This window comes from Mycteria americana, chromosome 4, assembly GCF_035582795.1.
Source record: "Mycteria americana isolate JAX WOST 10 ecotype Jacksonville Zoo and Gardens chromosome 4, USCA_MyAme_1.0, whole genome shotgun sequence".
NCBI classification, from domain to species: domain Eukaryota; kingdom Metazoa; phylum Chordata; class Aves; order Ciconiiformes; family Ciconiidae; genus Mycteria; species Mycteria americana.
This window is the reverse complement of record NC_134368.1, coordinates 92,291,297-92,315,001: the sequence shown is the minus strand read 5'-3', so window position 1 is coordinate 92,315,001 and position 23,705 is coordinate 92,291,297. Positions and strand designations below refer to the sequence as shown.

The following is a 23,705-nucleotide window of genomic DNA, read 5'->3' as shown; positions in this document are numbered from 1 at the left end:
ACAAGAACAAGAGAGAAGATTTGAAGGAAGAATCAAACTGCTAATTCAAATCCTAGACACTGAATGAAGGCCTGCTTTCAGCAGATTTCTTTTTTTCTTTCTGTACACAAGAAAAGCCTTTAGACCATATGCACTCATGTGTGAAAACCCCTAACCAATGATTTTGTTTTAAAGATGTTGCACTTAACATTATACATGTATAATTGCTTTGGGATTTGGCATTTCCTGCATCTCCAATCACTGAAATACATTAAAAGAATTAAGCTACCATTAAGTGCAGAGTCCTGAAGTTTAATTCTTTCCGTTATATTTCAGTGGGATCACTTGCAACACCGAAATCCAAAGCAATACTTAAAAAAAGAAAAGCAACATTCCCTCCCTCACTTCCAATGTTTAGTTTTAGAGGCCTGCTTAAGAACATGTTAAAGGAAGAGAGGACAGCCAAAGACCTGCTATTGACCCACATACCAAAATACTTGTTTTCCGTACGGTTTGTACAGGGAATATATTTTAATTAGACCTGATTGCTTTTCTAAGATAAACATTTGTTCACATAAAAATGCATCCAGTAGACAGAGGTGTTTCTGAGCCCACACCTCCTGAGTAAAGGATCAGAGGAGGAGTAGCACAAAAGGATCAGGTGCCAAAGACAGACCGGTTTAAGTTAACTGTGTTCGGTAGGACACTCACAGAACATTTGAAAGCAAACTGCTCTGCAACTGTCTCAAGCCTAGAGTTTGCAGAAATGAAATGAGCTCCCCCTTCTGCTTCATTTTCTGCTTTCTCTGATAAAGGGGCAATCTGTAAGGTAACTCCCGAATCACATTATGCAAAAGATAAAAGAGAAGACGGTAACATCTGTCCAATGGCTTAACACAAGCTCCTAGGATGGCCGGCACCCAGAGAAGGGTTTCATTCCCTCCTCTGGCTGATGAAACTTAAATCCAGGTTTTCTACTGCCCAGGAGCAAAGCCCAGCTTTTGCTGCTCCGCTCCTACCCACATTTGCACAGAACTATTTCTGGGTTCTTGTCCCTGCTCCTAACGCCAGCACTGGTGTATTAAGCCACAGAAAAGTAGCCCTGGGAGTGATGCTGGAACCCAGGACATCCTCCCCTTCTCAGGCAGACATCCTGCCTGATGGGCTAACTAGTCACCCCCATACTCCTCCTAGGCAAAACCAACCAACCAACCAACCCACCCAGTATTTTACACGTGAAATGGGCCCATTGGACCCATTTCAGAGGACAAAGATCCAGCACTCCATTCCAGAGCAGCTTGTAGCTGGACATTATTATTTCCTGGGACATAGCTGTACATATCCCTGCACATAGGTACGTATGCAGCATTTCCAACACCTGCATGGGCGACACAGCCCCGATACTCTGAACGGAAGTAGCAGCCTTTCCTCCAGAGGAAAGCCTTAACAAGGACTGTTCCAGTTCTTTTGTTTGGTGTTTTTGTCCCTTATCATAGTCTACTCATACCACTAAACACTCAGATGAGAGCTCAAGGGCTGTGAATCTTAAGTAGAGGGAGGCCTCTCCTGGTTATATCAGGTAAGGCACCAAAACCCTGAAGCAGAGAGAGATGCAGGATCCCTATCCTAAACATCCTCCCCATTTCAGCCACTGCGACTGCGACTGCAGGCTTTAGCAATTCCCTGCACAGGGGGCAGAGACATCTCATAGCTACAGAAACCATGCCAATGACCGGGGCAGTACCAAAGACACTGGTTCAACGTGGACATCAGTAGAGCAGGAGTTGAAATGGAAGTGATTTATAGTTTTATTGGTGTTGCTTAGTACTAAATCTTGTGGGTAGCAAATACTCATGTGCCACTCAGAAGTCACTTCAAATCCACGTCACAGCACTGTAGTTCCTTGGTAAGCAGAGGCCACAATAATCCCACAGTAAAACTCAAGTATAGTTGCCATATAGATGTCAGGAAGTCCACGCAGCCTGGATCCAGGCTTTGAAAGACAAAAGCAGTTACCAACTGCTGCGGCCTCAGACTGTTCAATCAGAAGAGAAGCTTAAACCATCATAAAGCAATACTGTATTTTCAGTTGAGACAACTGACATTAAGTTGTTTCCTGTCCTCATGTCAATCAGAGTTTGATTTATTCTGTGCATGCTCAGCTGAAAAAAACAGAGCTCTTCTTAAACATCAATGCTATGCAAGTTACAGGACACTTTTGAGGAATGTGAGATTTTTCCACCTCTGTCACCCTGGACAACAGAAAGCATAACAATCTTGCACTCATTTAGAGTTGACCTAATACAAAAAAAAAATTCTTTATTTCCAACTTGCCTCTGTTAAGGAAAATAAAACACAACCCTGGGATCAAGGCCCTTCATTTCAGATCCCAAAGAAACACACCTACATCCTTGTCACAAAGAACAGATGGCATGTTGTGCTTCTATCTGCCTCTCAAAGCCTCCGGTTCACTGTTTTTTATTATCCTGTTTCTTTGTTCTTACCAAAAAAAGCCTAAAACCAACTCTCTGATGGTGCCCCTTTTTTGTGGAAAAGCACAAAGTATTTTAAGGAACTAGTCTTAACTCTATTTACTTTACCCTATCAATTTTCACTTGACTTCAGATGTGACGCTAAGACCAGAAAAGTATGAGACCGCTTCGCAAAGAGTCCAAAAACGGAAATAAACGCACTGCCTTCAGCCCACCCAAATCCATTTTCTGCAACATGTACTCAACTTATTTTTACTGTTTGTAAACGAAGTCCTACCAATCCTACCAAGTACATGCCTTAGCTGATAATGCTATTTAACTATGCAAGAGGCATTCAGAAGGCAGAGGTGAGGATTCAGAGGTAAACCACACTACCATTCTAGACATTTGAAGGAAAATATTGGCCCTTGTGCTCAGAAGCAGCTTTGCAATATGGCATAATACATAGCTACTCTGAAGCTAATTTTTCAAATATTAGTCAAGACAAGCCTTCCTACACATGAAGAAGACGACTTAGTTCTTGAGCAAACCCTGACCATTACATTTAAGCAACAACAACAAAAACAGCGAAGCATCCTAAGAATGACCACCTTCTTTGTGCTCATCTTTACTACTGCTCTAAATCATCTACTGAATTCTGTCTTGCTGATTTGCTGCTACTCCACAGGAACTACGCTTGGAATTATTTTGTTGCGGCTAAGAGGACACTTCCAAGTTACTAATCTTTGCGTAAGGCTTTACGTTTCCAATAAATTACAGGTTTCTGTGATTGTTCTATGATACAGTTGCAGCAGGAGAAGGCGTGGCAGTAACAAGGTTGCCAACCAATACCGCCTGTGTAAATTAAGCGTTTCTGACCACTGACAGACAAACTCTAAAAATAAAATGGGTAATCTGGAAGCCTACAGCAAACACAGCAGCTATGCATAATACCCTGTGGCACACCATGGAGCCAAAATGCAGCAGAGGCAATATATATTACGGCTGCTGGCTTATTTTAGTACTTTTTAGCAACTTGAGCTTGAAGCTGTTGTTATGCAATACCAATGGCGTACATAATTCCTTAGGGCTCACTGTGTTTAAATCAGTAAGGCACATAGGAATCACTCTGGCTGTGGGAACCTCATTGCTATGAATATCAGCCACTTGCAGATATTTTCAAAGCCATCAAACACAAGTTTGTTTCCCAAAGAGAACACAAAAAGTCACTTAGCAGCTAACTCGTCTGTGTTTTGATCCAAATAACCCCTCACTGTATGAACGTCCCAAGCCGTATATCCCAGCTTTGACTTAAAGACTCACATACTTTTTCTTTGATGGAAGAGATGATGGTGGATGGGAAATAGCCCTGTCAAGTCTTTTGTGTCATGGCAGTAGGTGGGGGATGGAGAGGAGCATCAAAGCAGAAATCCTGAAGGCACCTGCCTAAGGAGTTTGCTCTCATATGCAAAAATAATTTGGGCAGTCAGACTTAACAGTGACAGTTTCTGAGACCTGTGCAGCCAAGTCCAACTCGAGGAAATTTTTTTTCTGCTCCGAGAAAGCCACAGATATATTTTTGCAAGCAGAGAATTCAGAAGCCCTGACAGTAGCAACTCCTGACACAAATGTTTGGATAACCTGCTCAACCAAACGCCGTTAAAATAGGCCACTTAACCCTGTCAGTCAGCCCTAGCATCTCCACCTACTAACTAATGGGAAGCTAAACGAAGAATAACCAGACAAAAAAGGGCAGTAGGACAGCATACCCACTCAAGACATCAAGGACAGAGACAACTGCACAACTGAGAGCTCTGGCTTTAGTTCATTTTCACTCATCTCCGCACACGGAATCACTAGAAGAGTAATTAATAATGATCAGTGGTTTAGAAACATACTTTACAAGAACATTACAAGACCAAATGGTCAGTCATTTGAGTTCAGTTCTTACTCTCCTGATGCCATCAGCACTGTCACCATCAGCTTCATCTGGCTGCAGAGTACGTCTGGGCAGGAGCCACAGAATGTTACAAGTCTAAACATTTATGAAAAAAAAAAATCAATCCTTTTTGTCTTTATTCAAATAATTAGGCCTTTCATTTTGCAAAATTCATTTCTCCATATAGTGACATGAACAGTTAATTCTCTAAATTAAAAAAAAGTCACCTTATGCCTGGAATAGAAGTTTGACACAGGATTGTACGTGAAGTATGGCAATAGCTGAACTACACAGCACACAAGTTCTCAGCCCACAAATGCTGCGAAAGGCATTTGATACATGCTGTTAAATCATTAAATTATAATTTCACTATAGCACGAAAAGTAAAAAGCACCACTGGAGAATAAGACGCTCTTATTCTCTAATATCAGAGAATAAGACGCTCTTATTCTCTAAATAATAAGCTCTACTATTCAACAACCATGTTGACAAAATAAGTATTGTAATAACGTTATTCAGCGTCTTGTAATAAGGCACCCAAAAAAAGGTCACTATTTACAGGGGTTGTTCATTTATTTTTCTCAAAAGGCAAAGAAAAGAAGAAACCAGAAAAGTAGACAGTTAAATGTTTTAAGATTTGCAGGCGGGTTAGAGTGCAGAAGGTGCAAAAATAAACAGGTAGGGGGAACCAGCCACAAGATATGATAAAGCTTTATTGCAACACACTGAATTCTCAGGGCAACGTGAGTTTTCGTGGAAAGTGCATGCTGTAGCTATATATGCTGTAACAACTATGAGACAGCAGAAGTCAAAACAAAATACAAGGCTAAAAAAAATTGCGCATGTACTGCTTGAACTCCCTTTGTCAGAGACTTTTGGAGCATAAATCAGCTCTCCCCTCAAAGGCTTCTGGAAATGAAAGTAAAATAGTCCACATAAAAGAGCAGACACCTTGTAATAGCATCCAAAGAGACCGTCATCCAGTCTGAGACATTTAAATCTCTTCCCAAGTGCTAGTTCTCGTAGATTTTTGCGTGATTTGCTTCAGCTACCCTATGTTAAGGGAGCACTCCCACAACAATCCCAGTCTCCCTGACCCAGGGAAACACTTGCAAGGAACCAAGACGAGCTTACCCATTGCTGTTGACAGCAAAGGAACTCTAGTCCACATTACTCGATAAACTCGGTCCTCAAAGCCTACCTAACAACTGATCAGCAAAGAAAGGATATCTTCCCTTCTCATATGCCACCCCTTTTCCATCAGTATGTTCTGAAGTCTGAAGTGTTAGAAAACACACATCTCTTGGCTACAACTTTGAAAGGGTAATCCAGGTATTCAAGTGCATTATTTTGTAGCCAAGTAGCAGTGTTTAGGGGTGTCAAACACATCTACCACCCAAGAAACACCGTTGCCTTATTTCTCTTACACGGGTATTTGAGCCTAGAGGAAGGGTGACAAGAACGAACAGCACACGTACACGCCCCCCAAGGCATGAAGCAGCGCCGACAGCCAGGACGCAGCTTCTGGGGACAGGTAGCTGGTGTTACAGGGCCTGCTGGACCGGGGGAAGGAAATCACTGGAGGCTGCAAGGTCGTGGTGCGGACACGGTCCCCGTTCCGGAAAGTTGCAGGGCAGGTGCCTAGCGAGGTGCGCCCGCGGGCTCGGAGCGCCCCGGGCAGGCAGGCACTTACTTCTGGGGGGCCGCCGCCGGCCCCGCGGCAGCCGCCGCCCGGGCCTCGAACTCCTGCCGCCGCAGCACGTCGCCGGAGCCGCAGACGCCCAGCTCCACCAGCTGCCGCCCCACCGCCTCGCTCTGCGGGGAGGAAAAGACGGGCAGGGAGCCCGGTTAGCGCCGGGACAGCAGGGACGCGCCCCCGGCCCCCGCCACTCCCGGGCACCGGCAGCCGCCGCCGGCGCGGGCGGAGGGCGCCACCTGGCGGCGCGGCGGGCGAGCGCGGCGCCCCCGCGGCTGCTCCGGCGGGGCGGGCCCCGGCCCGGCCGCGCTCCCGCGGCCCGCCGAGACACACCCCCGCTGCCGGCCGCGGCCACACGCCGCGACCAGCGCCGGTGCTCCCGGCTGCGGGGGCACACGGGCAGGGCGGCGCCAGCGGGACCCGCCGGGGCTGAGCGGCCGGAGGAGGTAACTGAGGAAAGGGGAGGCAGTCTGCGCCACACCTCCCTGCCATCAGCTGTGCTCCGCGGCCGGGAGCTGCTCAGCCGGCCGGCGGCAGACCCCCGCGGGCTCGGCCTTGCTCGAGTCCAAGAGGGCCCAGGAGTCCGGCCGTGACGGAGGAGCTGCGAGCGCCACCCCGCAGGGGGGCTTGGGACCCGGGCCGGTGACGGTAGCGCAGCCTCTGGCACCCCCAACATGCCGGGCAGCGGCGAACAGAGCTCAGCAGCTGAAGCCCTGCAGCTTCTTGCCCACCTGCCTCTGCCTGCAGCGCGTCCAGGCCCCAGGAAAGGGCCTGCGCTCCCCTTTTCGTACCTCCACCTGGAAACCGATTCCCGAGTTTAAACTAACATCCCCGCAGGAGAGCTGCACTGACGAGCTGAGTGCTGGGGCAGGAGGCGGCAGAGCTGGGGGCGAGCTATTTCCTCCAGCCGAAGCGGGGATACCCGATAAGCCCGGACAGGCAAAGCACCCCAGAAAATAGCCCCTGCCGCTTCTGCCCCAGCCCGCTCTTCCCAGGCTGCCAGACTCGGTCCTGACTTCTTCGAGCCAAAGGGGGACAGGTGGCTGCTTCCTGAGAGCCAACCTGTAAGCAATACCACCCGCCTTCTACGTCTGAGACAGAAAACCTCTTGCGACTTTCCCCAAAGTGTTTTCCCCCAAGCAATATGCACTATCATTTTTAGAGGTCAAAATTTCACCAGTCAGCACCCTTTGAATACCACTGTGATGTGACTGGTTCGACCAGACACATCCCTTGGAATGATTCAGCCTAAGAACTGTGCTTCGTAAGCACTGGACAAGATCTTCTTCCCAGTTTTGGTTAAGAACCGGGCCAGCACTAGCTTGAAGCTGCCTTTGCACATCAAAGCCAGCCCCACTGTCTTCACCTCACCTCATACCTCTAGACAGAGGGGGTGTTTGTTGCCGCATTTTGTTTCTCTGGGTGGATATCAACAGCAAAAACACTGCAAAAGAAACAGCTGCTCACATGAAAGGCTTTCTGGTCCAGACCTGCGCTTTGCAGCTTGCTCGCGAGCAGCCCCCAGTTTCGGCGAGCCCCACTGCACTTCTCAGGCCGACCAAGACAAACACCGCTGGCACGCCCCCTCCCCTGTTTCACAGCCACCCCGCTGCTGGCTGACTTCGGCCCAGCCTGGGGGGCTTGTCCGCACGCAAGGCCTGCGCCACCTCCCTCCTGCGGGGAAGGCCTGCACGGGGAGCGGCGGGACGGTTTATTCCCCGAGGACGTGGGTTTCGCTAAGGAGACCCTCGCACCGAGCGGGCACCAAAAGCTTCGCAAGCTAACGACGTGCCTGACTCCCCTCGGGAGCCAAGTGCGGGCCTGCCACCGGGGCTGGTACCCCCCAGAGCACAGGCCCGAGGCCCACAGCGGGGGCTTCCCCGCCGCGGGCGCGCCGGGGCGGCGCGGCCTACGCCGCCTGCCCTCACCGAGGGAGGCCGGGGCCGGGCGGGGAGCCCCGGGACGCCGCCCCGCCTCCCACTGACCTCCAGGTAGCGCAGGTCCCGCGCCGTCACCTGCGCCTCCAGGTACTCCTCGTAGGTGCGGAACGGCAGCGGCGGGGGGGCGGCCGCCGCCATCCCGCGTCTGTGGCAACGGCCGGGCGGCGGCGCGAGCGATGGCGCAATGGCTGCGGGGCGGCACGTGCCGCCCCGTCCCGCCCAATCAGCGCGCGCGCGCGCGGAGCCCCAGGGCGCGGAGGGCGCGCGGCGGCGGGGCCGGCGGCGCGCGCCGGGGCCGCAGGGGCCGCGCGCCGCGGCGTTGCGGGGGGAGGGTGGTGGGGACACGCGACACCCGCGACACCCGCGACACCCCGGAGCAGCCCGCCGGGTCGGGGCGGTGCGCGGCAGCCCCGTGCCCCCGGGAGCGGGAGGGCTGCGGGGGGGTCGCTGCTTTTGGGGTTCTCCGGGGGCTCCGGGGATTGTTGTGGGGGCGGGCCGCTCCCCCCGAGCGTCTGGCTGCGCGTCAGAGCGGTGCAGCCCGCGCACCGCGCTGCTGGGCTTGCGGGCGCGGTGGCTGCTCGCCAGCCCCGCCGGCGCCGCTGCGTGGGGCCGAAGGGCCGGGAGGGCGGTGTCAGCGCCGGCAAAAGCAAACCCAAGTGGGAAAAGCGACTTGCCCTGCACCCCTTTTCACACACACCCCCCCCCCAATGCCAGCACCTGCAGCCTCCGCTGGAAACCGCCGAAGGGCCAGCGCGCCGCGCCTCATTCGCCCATGTCGTAAGGCACGTGGTTGCCTAATTTCTGGCCGCTGTTCCAGTGCAGGGATTTTTGGCCGTCCCGCTTCGGAGAAGTGCACGTGAAGCCGTAACGGGGCTCTGCCGGCAGGCCAGGGACAGCAAGGCGCACCTGCGGCCGACTGCCCGACAGCCCCTGCGCCCACGTCGAGGGGCTCCGCTGAAAGGCCCCGAGCTGCAACGTGCTGCCCGCTGGGAGCGTGGGACCTAAGCAAATACTTCGGGAGAGCTGGAAAATGACGTACCTCTGCAGGCATGTCTGTAGAGGTTCAAAACAAGATGGGATGGGGAGAGGGGGAATGCGGGGGGGGGTTCGTTTCAGAATTTTAACAAACGCACCCAACAACACGGAGCTGGGCACGGCTGGCAGGTCAGTGGGCTCCGCCGTGCTCCCTGCAGCCCCTTTCTCAGCTCCACGTGGATTTTTGCCTGCTTTGAAGGCGGGCGTTGTTTGGAAAGGAATTTGGGAATCCCCATCGTTTGTTTCATTTCCAGCTTTTTCTCCCCAGCACCCCAGTGGTAAGCCAGAGATGGTAAAAGAGAAAGAAAAAACCCACAAACCAAAAAAACGACAGACCCTGCCAACCCCCAACTTCTCCAAATACGCGGGGTTTAAGCCAACGTTTTCCCCATCAGGTGATAAATTCAGTTTGGAGTTACTCCCTTGGGAGGGAACGCGCCACCAGCGCAGCCCGTGGCAGCCACCAGCCCAGCCTGCCCCGGGCAGCTCGTGGCTGAGTGAGCCGGCTGGGGTCAAACACCAGCTTTGCAGAGCAAAAAGGAAGCCAGGTGCTCCTGGGAGACTTCATGTTTGTTCCAACACTTGCTAACGTGTGCTTTGAGCTGAGCTTCCAGAGGCACCACGTCTCTCCCCATGAGGTACTTTGCCTAATTAACATATGAGACTTTTTATATCTGCAAAGCCTGCAGGAAAAGATGACTCAGAAAGCAAATGGGAGAGGAAAAAAGGGCGAATTTTAGGTATCGGTCCACATTGTGCAATCGCGCCATTTTTAGCCTTGCTGACAAAGGGCTCGGAGGCATCGTGCTGGTGTCCTAGGACGGTTGACTTCATACATCCGTGTCGTCTTCATACATCCTGGCTCCCTGGATGCCTCCCACCACCGGGCTCGTACCAGCCCTGCTCTCAGCCTGCTCTGTGATTAAAATGGCCTGAGAGGCCGCTGGTCCCTCACCAAAGGCCACCCAGCCAGCTGATGCACAACCCCCCTCCCTGCTTGCTTCCAGCAGCCAGGCCTCGCCGCGGTCCCCACATGCAGAACCCCTTCCCTAGCATGCTCTGCTGCCTTCAGCACCCCAAAATGAGGGGTAGGAAAGGCCCTCCGCCCTTCATTTTCCCAGAAGGTTTTTCCTCTGTGTGCAACAAGATTTAAAGGCAATATGAAGAGCTTTTATGTAAAATAAGTACAAAAATCTGTTTAAGACTCCAGCAATTAGTACTGTTGCTGTTGAAGCCAAGACGATAAATCCACTCGGATGAAACGGGAGCGGCTGAAAGGATAGTTTATGTCAGAGTCAGAGCTGCAAAGCCAGAGCCGGGGCGTTTCTTCTTTTCCTGGACTGTCACAGCAATTTGCCCTCCCTCGAGTCACAATGCCGAGCATACTTTTGCTCCCCTTGGTTCCGCAGGAGCAACAGTCCCACCAGCACGGAAGGCTAAGTGCTGCCAACAAGCAGGAAAGAGCAAGAGAAGCGTTGTGGTTTCACGTCCTTTCTCCCAGTAAATCCCCACCTGCTGAAAGGCAGCAGAGGCTCCCTTTGCCTTGGGAGCAGGACCGCAGGAGGCTCTGGGCTTCTGCTGCAGGTTTTGGGCTTCTTGTCCTGCTCGGGAAGCAGTTGGCCAGTGCAACATGGCCTCCGCTCCGTTTGCAAAAGCAGTAGCCAGAAAGGTTTAAATGCGATCAACAGCTGTAAGTACAAGTAAGCTAACACCAAAACCATTTTTGAAACGCAAGGAACATAACACACTGAAAAAGTTACCTTTATTCCTTAAAAGTCTCTCAAGTTGTCCACAGGCTATTTTTAAATTTAACAGAGATATTTACCCATTTTTAAATGCCTTCAGTCTCCTCCTGCTAAACAAACCTATTAAATTTCCTTGCAGAAGAGTGGCCAGAAAGGAACAGGAAGGGTTTGTCAGTCCATGCCACTTAGATTAATTTGCATTAGGCTCTCTGCTGAGGCTGCTAGCGGGCTGCTGTCTGCCGTGGCACAGACCTCTTCCTTGCAATAGCACAACTGCATTTAATATTAAAGCACCAGCCTCCCCCCGCACCCCTGCTAGCACCCCTTAGCTGCGTGCTCTGGGGCTGCTCCTGACTGCCAGAAACCCCAAGGAAAACGTCAGTGTTTCAGCAGCAGCCCTCGACACGCAGCACGGCAGCCCCCTCGCCCCTTTGGAAACGGGGTGCGAGGAGGGAAAGCACCTGCACCCCCTCAGCCCGCCCCAGCCCTCACCCACCCCAGGTAGGAGAGCGCAGGTTTCACCAGCCCCTGGAGGGAGGAGACGCCCGGGCTGCTTCCTCAACCAGATTTCACCCAACAGCTCTGAAACATGATAAATGCTGCTCTTCTCCTCGGTGGGAGCAGCGAGGGGCGTCAGGAGAAACACGGTGCAGCCAGACCCACAAGCACGAGGCGACGGCCGTGCTCATGCCCTGCAGGAGGGCTGCCTGGGGAGGGGAACCCACCCACCAGCAGCACCCCTCCTTCCTCGGGTGAGTCCCAAGGGTGACGTGCTCAAACCGTGGTCCCCCGCGCTCCCGGCAACCACAACAGAGCAAGCAGCACTTCTCGGTAGTTGCTATGGCAAACACTGGATGCTGCCAGCGCAGCTCCGCTCGGGATCAGTTTTTGCCCAGAAACACAGAGATGAAAGCATTTTTGTGTCATACGGGCTAGTTATCGACAAGAATTTTCCTTAAAATAAGATGTAAAAAATACCTTTTCCCTCTGAGGGAAAGCAGTGGCAGCAAGGGACCTGCACATTCGCTCCTCTCTTACCTGCCCGGGGAGCTCCAGGCACCCACCCAGGGCTGAGGCTGAGGATGGCACCCTGCTACATGGCTCCTGCAAATGTTTGCATTCAATTAGTTCATTTAGGTGGCCCCATGCTTCACTGAGCATCAATTACACCTAATTGTGCCTGGCTGCCGAACAGCAGATAAGCAGCGTTATTTGAATTTTGTAAAGTCGCGGTCAGGCTGTCTCGCTGGAAATGGCCACGGTGCACAACGCGCCCGTGTTTGGCTCGCGCTCCGCTGCGGTGACTGGGGCCCAAACAGCTGCCCCAGAGGAGCCGTCAGGAGGTTTGTCGCTGCGCGTAGCACGCGGAACGTGGCATACAAAGGAAGCACGCGCGCCGGTTTTGCTCCGCTCCACCCTGTTGCCGAGACCGTGCCGGCCAAACCCTCCGACAAAAACATGCGTAGCGGCTAATTTAGCAACACTCATTTTTCTCCTTCAGGGGAAGAAAAGGAAAAAAGCACAGACAACAGGCAGGCAAGAGATTACACAACCAGCTTATAAAATGGAGCACGATTATATTTTATTCCGGCGTCCCCATCCATCCCCACACGTGGAGCGCACGCCCTTGCACGAAAGCATTTGCTGCTGTGTGGAGCGGATGAGTCCAGCCAGGGGCTGCCCAGAACGACGACGGGCGAAGAACCACGATTTCAATGGAAATGGCCATTTGTACCATAATCAGATTTGGAGAAAAGGCTCAGCAGTGCCGCCTGCCCTCATTATTGCTGCTCAACACTAGCAGGGCTCAGGCCGGGAGGGGTTTTGCTAACACGAGCCCACCTAGGCTCCTATTAAGGCTTAACCGGTGAGGTTCAATGCTACTGTTTTCTGTACATACGCAACACAGCTAAATGCCAACTGAAAACTCCATATGCAAAATTACTCCACGGATAACACCACAACAGAGAAACAATTCGACAGCCGGGGTCACAGGGCAACGTGGGTGGGAAAAGACACTTCTGAAGGTACAAGTAGCTGTAACAGCCTTTATTGCCACATCGCCACACTCGCTATAAAATAAAACCCTTTCCCCTCCCTCTGTAAGTGTATCGTGAATGATAAAATAAATCAGCAGCGCAAACTGTCAGAAGAAACCGGTGGGCACCCGGGGGCCAAAGGCATCCCCGTCCCTGGGGAGCAGGGGCGCGGAGGGGCTTCCCCCAGCCCCCCCTTCCCCCGGGAGGGGTCTCGGTACGGCTCCCTCCCCGTGCGAGCAGGAATGCCACGGGGCCGGGGCAGAGGTATTTTAAACACAGACATGGAAGCCACACTTTGATGGACGGGAGGAAACTCGCTCCTCCAGCTGTCCAGGCAAGAACGGGAGAGACCACCAGGAGCGGGGCTGCAAACAGCCACCCTCTCCAAGCCTGCAACCCTTAAAAAAAAAAAAATATATATATATCTATTATTGCCAACGAAGAGTTTTAAGACTCCCTTTGCATCACAGATAAGGTGAATGAATTTGTTGGGCTTGGTCTTGTTTTGTTGTGGAAGGGAGGGGCTGGTCTATAAGAGAAGGAGAAGGGGCAGACCTGGATATACGGTGTCTGAGGTACGGTCGGAGGAAAAAAGTGCAGCAAAAAGGAGATGAAAAAAAACAAAAAGGAAAAAAAAAGCACTTAATAGGTTGGCTCTGAACATATCTCTTGTATGAAAATGATTGTCAAAAGAGTCACTAGTGAAAATAAGGTAAGAAAATATGTTCGCCATAGAGGTACCTTTCTGCTTCTTTCAACAACAGAAAATTAACCCGAGGTCCATCAAGTGTTTTCCGTTTGCCACAGGAATATTCTTTGGAAAGCCCAAGTTACGTTGTCCCAGCGCACGCCTCCGAGGATGCCGCCTGGTTTGTGGGGTGAAGAGAAGACCCCGAGCCCAACGCAACTACCCAGAGCCTCCCCGCGTCCATCCAGGGAGAGGGGATGCAGGTCTCCCACGGGGTCACCCCCAAAAGCTGCCCAGTCACCCGGTCTCTCCTGCGCCGGCATCCCCACCATGGCACGCTATCCGAAGCGAAACTTCAGCCGGTACTTGACGGGGCCGGAGTTCTTCCGAGGCGGGGATGGGGCGACCTTCGGTTTCAGTGGCGGGGGGGGCTTCTTTTCAGGGACGGTGACGGTGAAGGCGAGCTCGGGGGGCTGAGGCTGCCGAAAGCGGGGGAGGAAGTGCGTGGAGACGTGCTGGGGCCGGGCGCGGGGGCTGCAGCCCCGCTTGGCTTTGCCCCGCTTGTTGAGCGCCACGTACCACTGTCGGCCCGAGCGCGGGCTGCGGTGGACGGCCGAGGCGTAGGTGTTGTAGCTGTTCTCCTGGAAACGCTCCCGAAACTGGCAGTCCGCCGTGAACCGGGCCTGCGGGGACAGAGTCGGAGTCACCGTTACCAAAGGGCTGGTTTTACCCGTCCCCTGCCCCACGACGCTTACCGGGTGTTTAAGTCTCCCAAAAACAGGTCCAAAGGGGCAAGCAGCAATACAGGGCGCCTGGGACACCCACTCCGAGGCCGCCGGGCACCCAGCAATTTGGAAAACCCCCAACACAGATACTTTCCGTAGCTGCTTGGCACCCAATTTTGGACTTCCTTGGAAAAAACAGGCTTGGTCTGCCCCAGCAGCACCCTTCCCTCCCAGCCCAGCAGCACCCTTCCCTCCCAGCCCAGCAGCACCCTTCCTTCCCAGCCCAGCTCTCCTCCTGCCCTTCCCGCCGACAGGAGGGAGGACACAGCTCCGTACCCCCCGTGCTGCAGCCCCGCCAAGGAACGGGGGTTGAGCCCCCGCTCCGTCTCCACTCCCACCCTCGCACCCCTCGCTTGGGCACTGAATCATCACTTAATAATCTGGAAAGGCAATTTGCATGCAGATTTTCATTGCTTCACTGAACATGGCTTTGATTGTATTGGATTTTTTTTTTTCCTTCTTCTTCATCTTAAATGAACTCGGGGCGTTTTGTCCCTTGATAACCTGAAGAAATTACTTGCAGCCCAAGAGCATCTCCTCTTATAAACAGGGCGGCCACACTGGCTGCCAGACAGCTGAAGGGAAAGGCTTCCCATGGCCCAAGGGGACAGGCTGAATGCTGCCCATAACAGCTCCTTGTTGTTGTCAAGGGGGGAGGAAAAAAAAAAAAGCATGCAGAAATACAAAAATAGAGCCATAACGCTCCAGCTATGTGCCCACGGCCCTGCGACACCTGGCTGCAGCCTCCAGCCACCCGTCTGAAACCCTTTGCCACGCTTTAATCCGACCACGGGCACGGTACCTGCTGCCCTGAGAGCTTCTGCAGCGATGCCGGGGGCACCGCAGCCTGACTGCGAAGCAACGCTTCAAAACTACCGACGCGAAAGGGATGTGGAGCTCTTCAGCTTCGAAACCCCCAGCAGTGGAGAACAAGACAAAACCCCCAAGCAGTGCTTTATAACCACGCAGAAGGCCCGACTGGCTGGGATCATTTTTAAACTCCTAATTTAACGAGAGGAGTTGAGTCCTACGGTACAAGTGACAGAGTCCCCAACCCGCGATGCAGTTTTTTTTCCTCATAGCGCTTTGAATTAAGGCTCCTTTTGCTCTTGGCTTGAAAGAAACGTCCCCTTGATGACTCATTTTTGCTTTCCCTGTCTTGTACGCATGCTCAGTGCTGCACTGCCCATGCACAAGTATTCACCTTCCCGAGGCACGGCTTTGCTGGCCCCCGTTGCTCTCTGAAGCCTGGACACGCGGCGGGGGCAAGGCACCCCCGCCGCAGCCTCTGCACAGCAAGGTTTTACGAGCGGCCGAGGCACTGATGCACGCCTGAAAGGGCGCTCAAAACAGAAGGGACCCTGCTGGGACCCCGAGACAAGCCCTGCCTTTCCCCATGGGATTTGGGCAAATGGCAATAGCAGGCTTTTTTGGTGTAGGAGACGACGTTGGCTGTGCTGCCCCGGGGCATCGAGGCTGGCCGCGGCTGAGGATCCGATACTGAAATCGGCTCCAGCGGGCTTTGCAAGCGCTGCTGTGAATAGAAGGTGCTCGTGCCCCTGCGCACACGTATGCCCGTACAGACAGGTCAGCTCACTGCTGCTTTGCTCGTGGCTAAGCCAAATCGGCGTTTCCCATCTGGCCCAGCGTTTTGGGGGCAATGCCACCCCGCCAAGGGAGGTGGCAGTAAGAGGGCTGCCCGGCTCCCCGTCTGGAGCATCGCAGGAAAAGTTCCTGCTTGAAGTGGTTTTGGGGGAACTGCTCCCTAAGAGTCAGAGTAGCATCCCCTCCAAAGCGGGATCTGGGGCAGCGTGGGGGTCCCCAGCCCCGGACACGGAGGGGTGCCGTGGGCTGCTTCCGCCAGCGGCGCAGGGAAGGAGGAGACCCGCAGCTAGCGCCTGCGGAGGGGAGCCCTCGCCCCCAGACGGCCAACGGCCCCGGGAAGCGCGTCAGCGGCCGCTGCGCCGACACGCCGACAGGCTGCCCCGCGTCCCAGCCCCTCAGCTCCGCAACCACCCCGCTTCAGCCGGGCAACGGGCACTTCTCCCGGCACAGGACAGGCAGCGCAGCCGCGGCACGCTGGCGGGCCATCGGATTTGCTCTGCAGCAGCTCCAGAGACCATCATGAGGAGCGATCCTGATGTCAATTAAATTTCACAATCCAGTTCAACAGAGATTTGCCCCAGCGAGGACCGCGGCATTCCATCAACTCAGAACAGCTCCTGAGACCGGAGAATTACCTGAGCCCCCTGCGGGCAAATCCCTCCTCTGGGGCTCGTGCCGGCCCCTGCCGAGACCGACACCAAACCCCCTCTTGCCCGTTCCATGCTCAAGATGTACAAACAGGGGACCGAGGATTTAACGACGAGAAAAAAGCCATCTGTGCGCGCAACTGATAATTGCTGGGATTACTGTCATTTTCTGAAGCCGGTGCCTCTAAAAATGAACCGCTTGGTAATTTAATTAAGTTGCTATTAAAAAAAGAAGAAGAAGGAGGGCTGCTGTAAAGCACCGAGCTGGGATAAAGCTGGGCCCCGAGAGCCGGTTTCGAAGGAGCCTGAATCCCTGCAGGAATGACTTTTATCTGCGGTTCAGCACAAAGTCACCGGCGTGACTCCCATATCAAAGCGCTGCCCTGAGTGACGGGCGCAGGACGCGCTTTGTACTGCTCAAAACTCATTAGGCCATGAAATAACTTTATCCTGCCAAGGCAGGAAAGAACAACAGATGCCGGGTTTGCATTATCGGCGTTATTTAGCCCAGCAATCTTTAGACATTTGGGTCAAGTTTCTACAAATTTGCGGCTTTCATCCTAGCGGGGCATCGTGTGTCCTCACCCCCTGCTCTGACCTGCCTAATTGAGGTCCCTCTCCGGCACTGCCCTTTGTGTGCCGACAATTAACCGTACACCAACGAGGTTTGATTTAATTTCTGCCTGCGCCATGGCATAAATCAAGGCTTCAGCTCGAATAAGGGGCCCATTGTACACCGCGAGGGAGGGGAGGCTCTGGAGGGTCCAGGGATCACGCTCCGCCTGCTTCCCTCTCCTCTCCATCCTTTACCTTCCCACCGCTCTCCTCCTGCTCTGCCCATTTCCCGCCCCATCTCCTTCCCTCGTGTTTTCCTCTGCGCAGCCATTCCCCCTTTCCCCTAGACACCGTTCCCGCTCCTAGTTTGCTTCCTAAAATAAGCCATCACGTGCTCACCCTTTAAGCATCATTAGGTTTCAGGAGCAACACTCCAGTAAGACTCAAGAGAAAGAGAGGCTAGTTCATAAATCTCACTTGAAAGCAGTCTGCGGGTTCGGGCAGCGCGAGCACATCAGTAACACCCACTTCGCGACCGCGAGGTTTGTCTCATAACCGCAGGGCAGGCAATTGGCTTTTCGCTCTTGCAGGCTATCAGCCCTGAACAGGCTCCCTGGGAACAAACTTGGGTGACAGATCGTCCAAGATGCTGCCTTAAAAATGCCCTCCTTTGGGTGTTGCATTTATACACACCTCTAAAAGACGAGGACTTTCATGTAAGCACAGCAGTCACTTTCATTTGTTTAAACGACCTCCAGAACTAACATGAAAAAATTAGGAAGCGGCATCTTGAAGTTGAAGAAAAGAAGTGAAATCAACTTACAGCATTCGTTCGATGCAAAAAGCCTGGGAAAAGCACAGTTAGACCCGCAGGAAACCCAACCTTCAGGAAAGCAGCCCGCAGAAACAAGAGTCACTGCCATTTTTCCGCTCTAGCTGCAATGCTCCCGCGCGGGCTGGACCTCACCTGCCCGGCACCCTGCGTGCAGCCCCACTGGGGGACGGCTCTCCCCCATGGGCCAACCCAGCCCAAACTCCGGGGCTGCAGCCCCTTCCCTGCGCGGGCACAGGCACAGGCAGGCTCCCGGCACCACGCGTGCCGCTCTCCAGGAGACATTTGGCTAAAACTGTCTGTGCGATCTGCTGCAGAAGTTGCTAAAAATAAACCGGCAATGCTCAAAGAACAAGTCCTTTTGATGCAAATACCCAACTGCAAAAAAAAAAAAAAAAAAAAAGCGCACTTTTCTTGGTTAAATGCAGTAAGTAGGGATAGGGGCGTCGGGGGTTTGGGCTCCACCTGTCCCCTCTCCGTCTGTGCGCTGCCAACGCCAGCCAGCGCAGAGCCCTCCCGGCAGCCGAAGGGGCTCGGCACACTGGGGCCCTGCCCGGGAGCATCGCTGCCGCGTGCACGTGAAGGTGTCACAAGGGCTTTAATAAACAATACATACTGATAAGCGGGGGGTTTACTTACACTTGCATGGAGTTTTCCTTTTTTTGACATCGCTAAAAATTTGTTGCTGAAAACTCCTCGTATTCCTACAATCCCCTGAGACACAGCAAATATTTCCAAAATACCTAGGATGACAGAAATCCCAAAATAAATCACAGTTCTTTTCACATCAGTGTGACAAAGAAAAAAAAAAAAACAAAAAAAAAATTCAGTCTCATAGGTTTGCATTTCCTTTCCACACGACCCTGCTCCCGGGCCACCGGGCTCCACGCAGCGCTTGTGCGCCGTGCCTCCGCCTCGCAGAGGGACCTGCCTCGACTCTGGGATGGCTACAGGGGGGATTTTTTTTTTTAAAAGCTATGTTTTAGAGGACAATTTCTGACTTGGCTGTCACAGAGCAAGTTCACCCCTGAGGAAATGCCTCTCAAGGGTGGGAAAAGTCCCTTGTGCCTACAGCCAGCCTGCTGAGATGAGCCTTGCCCGTCCTCCTCCCGTACACACTGGACTCTGGAAATGAAGGTGTCACGCGCACCATTTGGGGCTAAAAGTACCAATAACGGTTTCTTAGGCCCCTCCTCACAGCAGGACTCAGGGAGCGGGGTGCTATGCAGCCCAGCCAGTGAGAAAACAAGCCGGTTTCCCCTCAAATGGGTATTTTCTGAGCAGGATGGGGCTCTGGCCCCCGGCGAGGCATGCGGGACCTTTAATTCATCTTAAAGAAGAGCTTCAACCTCCAACCATCATTCAGCAACGGCACCAACACGTTTTGCTTCCCCACACAACGCGGCGTCCCCCCTGGGCAGAGGAATGGGGGCAGCAGGGGTCGGGCGTCCCTCCAACACCCTCGCCAGCCGGGGGAAGCCGGGGTGAGGACCACGTACCCAACATGCCCTTCCCACCCTGGGAAAAAAGCATTGCTACCCCCGGCTGCAGTCCTGGGGTGGCCCCGCTGGGACTCGGTGGCCCCGGCCCCTGAGGAAGGAGCCCACGAGAGCATCTCGCCCAACCCCAGCAAAGGGCCGTGCGGATTAACGTGCCAAAAGCAAACATGAAGCTGCCGTTAAATCCCTGAGGCCGGGGGATCGGATCACCACTTCCCATGTTTATTTTAAGGAGGAAGCGCAGCTCCCGGAGGCGCCCAGGTCGCAGCACCGAGGGCCTGGGGGGCACTTTTGGGGGACTGGTGGGCCGCCCCTCCTCACCCCACGTGCCCCAGCGGTAGCAACTGCCAAAAGGCATGGGGTTGTGCAGCCCCACTGCAACAAGGCACGTACCCTCTCTAGCACGCTCCCTGTCCTCGAGGGCACCCCAAAACCTGCTGGCCTTTGGGGGAGGGGGTGGCCATGCTGGCTGGGAGACATACTCCTGCTTATTGGGGTGCCCTGGGTCAAGCCCAGTTTCCCAGGGGCCAAAGCTGGGGTTTCTCTGCCAAAAGCCAACTTGTTCCCCATGGGGCACGGCTCCTCGGGGCAATACCCCGGCACGGCCCCCCCCGCCACCAGCACATAGCCCCGGCCGGGGCTGGCTCCGCTCCGAAGTGCGGAGCTGGTGCCAGGGTTGCCTCTCTGGGGAGAAAATCTCAGATTAAAGAGGAAGGAACTTCACGTAATCCAAGTCCCCGCGAGACAACTGTGGCATCAAAGGCTGCGCACGTCTCGCGCGGGAGAGCCCCTCTGCCGTGCCACCGCGGGACAGGGTCCGGGGGGGCACGGCGCAGGCAGCCCCTCCAAACTCACGTCTCCCAAAACAGCCCTGGCACGGATGCCCCGTTTTCCCGTCCACGCCCTTCGCGGCCCCTAACCCCCTCCTGGCCACGCGCCCGCAGCGGTCCTCGAAACCTCAAGCAGGGTTTCTGGCCTCCCAGCACCCCTGCCCGCGAGCTGCCCTCCTTTGCAGGGCCACGGCACAGACCAGGGCCCGAATTATTCAGTCCAGGCCAGATGCGGCCATTGCTCCGTGAGCCCGCCTGACAGCTGAAGCCACGCGTGCTGCCAGGGTCACCTCAGGCCCAAGCCCTCAGGCTCTTTAAGTGATTTTTCATCCCCGGCTGCCTTTTCATTCCCTCTAACAGGATATCACGGCAACTCCGACCCGAAGGATAAGCCATGAGTTAGCACAGCTTTCTCTCAGGGGAACGTCAGCCTCAGTCCTATTTTTAAACTCAATATATGCTATCGCTGTGCTGGAAGAATGGGAATGCAGAGAGAAGGGAGGAAAAGTTACACGGGGAAAGGATGGAAAAGGGGCGCGAGGCAGAGCCCGGCGCAGCATCCAGCCCCCCGCCCCGGTACCCTGGCAAGGTGGGGCGGTGGGAGCACAAACCTCGCACCTCCGCATCCACCCCCGTGGCCTCCCTTCCTCGAGGCGGGCGAACCCCGCGGGGCGGCACTTCCCACAGCGAGCAGGGCAGAGCCGGCTCCGCTCCCCGGGGCAGCGTCCCGCCCGAGCCCGCGGCACCCCCAGCGCCCCCGACCCCCGCCTCCCGGGGCGGGCAGCACCCCAGCCTCGCCGCTCCCGAGGCTGCCCGGGCCGCGGCTCACCCCCCGGCCGAGGGCGGCACGGCAGAAGGGGCTCCGTCGCCCCGGAGGAGGCGCCCCCGGGGACGGGGATGCCGCCGCCCCGCTGCCCCCCGCTGCCCCCCGCGCGGGGGCACGGCCCCCCGGCCCCGGCACTCACTGAGCGGGCTCGCGTCGTGGGCGCCGTCCACCCGGCCGTCGGGGTGCAGCTGGAGGTGGAAGCCGATGCCCACCCGGCAGTACAGCCGGCCCCGCCGCCGCCCCGGGCGGCTCCGCGGGAAGCGGCTCGGCCCCGCCGCCGGCGCCGAGGAGGAGGAAGAGGAGGAGGAGGAAGGCGCGGGGGCGTTGCGGCCCGCCGGCCCCGGCTGCGCCCCGCCGGGCACCTGCTCCCGCCGGGCGCGGGCGGGCAGGGCGAGGAGGAGGAGGAGGAGGAGGGAAAGCGGGCTCATGCTGCCGGCGGGAGGGAGGGCGCGGCGCCGCGCCGCGCCGCATCCCGCTCCGCCGCGGAGCCCCGGCGGGGGGGACCGGGCACGGGGCGGGGGGGCGACACCGGGCACGGGGCGGGGGGGACACCGCCCGGGCCGCCCCTCCCCGCCGCCGCCAGCGGGGTATTTATAAGCGGGCGGCGGCCCCGCACCTGTGCCCGGCCCGGCAGCGCCGAGCACCCCCCGCACCGCCCCGGCTGCGCCGCCCCCCGCAGCAGATGCTGGGCCTCGAGGGGCGCATAAATCTGGGGAATTAACTTGTCCGCTCCGCCGAGACGGAGGCGCTGGGGCCGCGCCTCGGGTTACCGCCGAGAAATACCTTGTCAGCGGCTCCACCCGCGGCCGGGCACCGGGGCGCGGCGGGGCCGGCGGAACCCTCGGGAAGGGGCAGGGATTGGGTTGCAGCCCCCGGGCCGGGGGCGCGGGGGGATGACAGCCGGCAGCTGCACAGCCAGCGCGGCCGCAGTCCCGGGCGAGGGGCACGGGAGCTGGTTTGGGGCTGGAGGCAGCGCCCGGAGCGGGAAAGCCGCCTTCCCTCCTGCCCGGGGTAGCCCTGCCGTGCTCGGCCCCAGAGAGCAGCCCTTGGGGGTCAGGGGAGGGCTCCCGGAGCTGCCACCACCATAAATCCCCTGACAGCATCGCGCGGCACGCGGGCAAGCGCTGGCCCTTGTCTCTGCACGATATGCCCCGCGCGTCCCGGGCAGGGGCGATGGCGGCCCCGCAGCCTCCTGCTCCCAGTGCGGTAACCCCGACACGTGCCCCGTGCCCCGCCAGCGCTGGCGGCCGTATTTCTTCCCAATTACAAAGACAACTGCCACGCAGCACCGCGGCACTGGAAGAGAGCCTGTGGCGACAGCCCATCCATCACCCCAGCACGGCACCAAGCATATTCTGGTTTTTCAGCTCCGGGGGCTACTCGAGGCTCCCTCCACGTCTCCCAAAGCCATCAGGAAAACCTCACCTCTACACAAGCCAACATCGACCAAACTCGCCCTGCCCAGCACGCAGCCCAAACTCTGCACCTACATGCTCTCGCAAATCTGTGTTTTCCTCCTAAACCCTACCCAAAAAATGCCCTGCGGCCATCACCAGGGTCGGCTCTGGCCAGCAGGCTCAGCCGGGCTGCGCGCCCAGGGATCGGGTTCAGCAGGAAGGAGGCAGAGCGGGTGGCACGCCGGAGGGTGACCTTCGCCTTCGGAGGAAGCTGAAGGTCGGGGGCGCAGGGAGGGACACGCACTTGAGGGGCCATATCCAGCCTGACTGACACCTGGTACGGTCTGGTGTGAACAGAAATGATCTCACAACAACGTTACTGCCATTTCAAACTATTTATCAGCACATATATATATATATATACACACACACACACACAAATACACAGAGATATATGCACACACGTGTTTATATATAAATGTGTATATATAGACAGCCCTATATATAGATACACATATCTGAAGGAGGGTCAGGGCACTCAAAAGCTTGTTTACGTCTTCCAGCTGTAGTGGCTGGCCTGGTAAAAATCTGACTTCCACTTACCCACCTCATCTTGTCTATTAAATTACATGCACACGGTGACTCTCAATCCAGATCCACAAACAAGACAAGGACCTAAAGGGGTTATGATTGTGTCCCATAATGTTTGCACTGGACCTTACATGTCAGCACAGCTGAGGCACACACAGAGGCACAGCCACCTCACTTGAGGAGGATTTCCCCTTTTGCATCTTCCTTTAAAGGCTGCAGCTGCCAGAGGATCAGCCCCTGGGAAATCTCTGTTCTCCATCCAGGTCAAGGAGACCATAAACCGTTTCTGCTACTGAAAGTTAAGGCGAATGTAAAAAACATTTAAAGTCTTCATCCTGGGGGTGACTGGGCACAGCAGCAGCCCAGGAGCGGGAAGGAGGCGCATGCGAGTCCTTGGGGAAGATGCCCACCCAAAGCTGCCATGCTCAGAGGTTCACCAGCAAGCCCAGCCTCCGAAATGTTGACCTTAGTGTCCATCTCCATATTTTCCACCAGCTTTTCTCGTGCCACCCTGGCTGCCAGGCGTCCTCTGCTCACACACGCTTCTGGACCAATTTTCACCCTCCAGTGAAGAAATCCCTGAAAACGCAAATTCCCACGGGGTGA

The 23,705-nt window shown here is 55.5% G+C and overlaps 2 protein-coding genes across 2 annotated transcripts in view; both read right to left on the bottom strand.

The window, feature by feature from the left end:
* BMP3 (bone morphogenetic protein 3) overlaps positions 1–23,705 on the bottom strand; it is a 293,614-nt gene that overhangs the window by 265,914 nt on the left and 3,995 nt on the right. Inside the window, exon 2 of the mRNA XM_075501377.1 lies at positions 14,112–14,215. The gene's annotated coding sequence lies outside the window, so the exon portion shown is untranslated. The remainder of the gene's footprint in view (positions 1–14,111; positions 14,216–23,705) is intronic.
* On the bottom strand, positions 12,277–21,539 carry FGF5 (fibroblast growth factor 5). Its single transcript, XM_075501378.1, has 3 exons — positions 21,251–21,539; positions 18,596–18,699; positions 12,277–14,215 (listed from the first exon to the last, which is right to left on the bottom strand). The coding sequence occupies exons 1-3, from the start codon at positions 21,537–21,539 to the stop codon at positions 13,871–13,873; spliced, it is 738 nt and encodes a 245-aa protein (XP_075357493.1). The 3' UTR covers positions 12,277–13,870.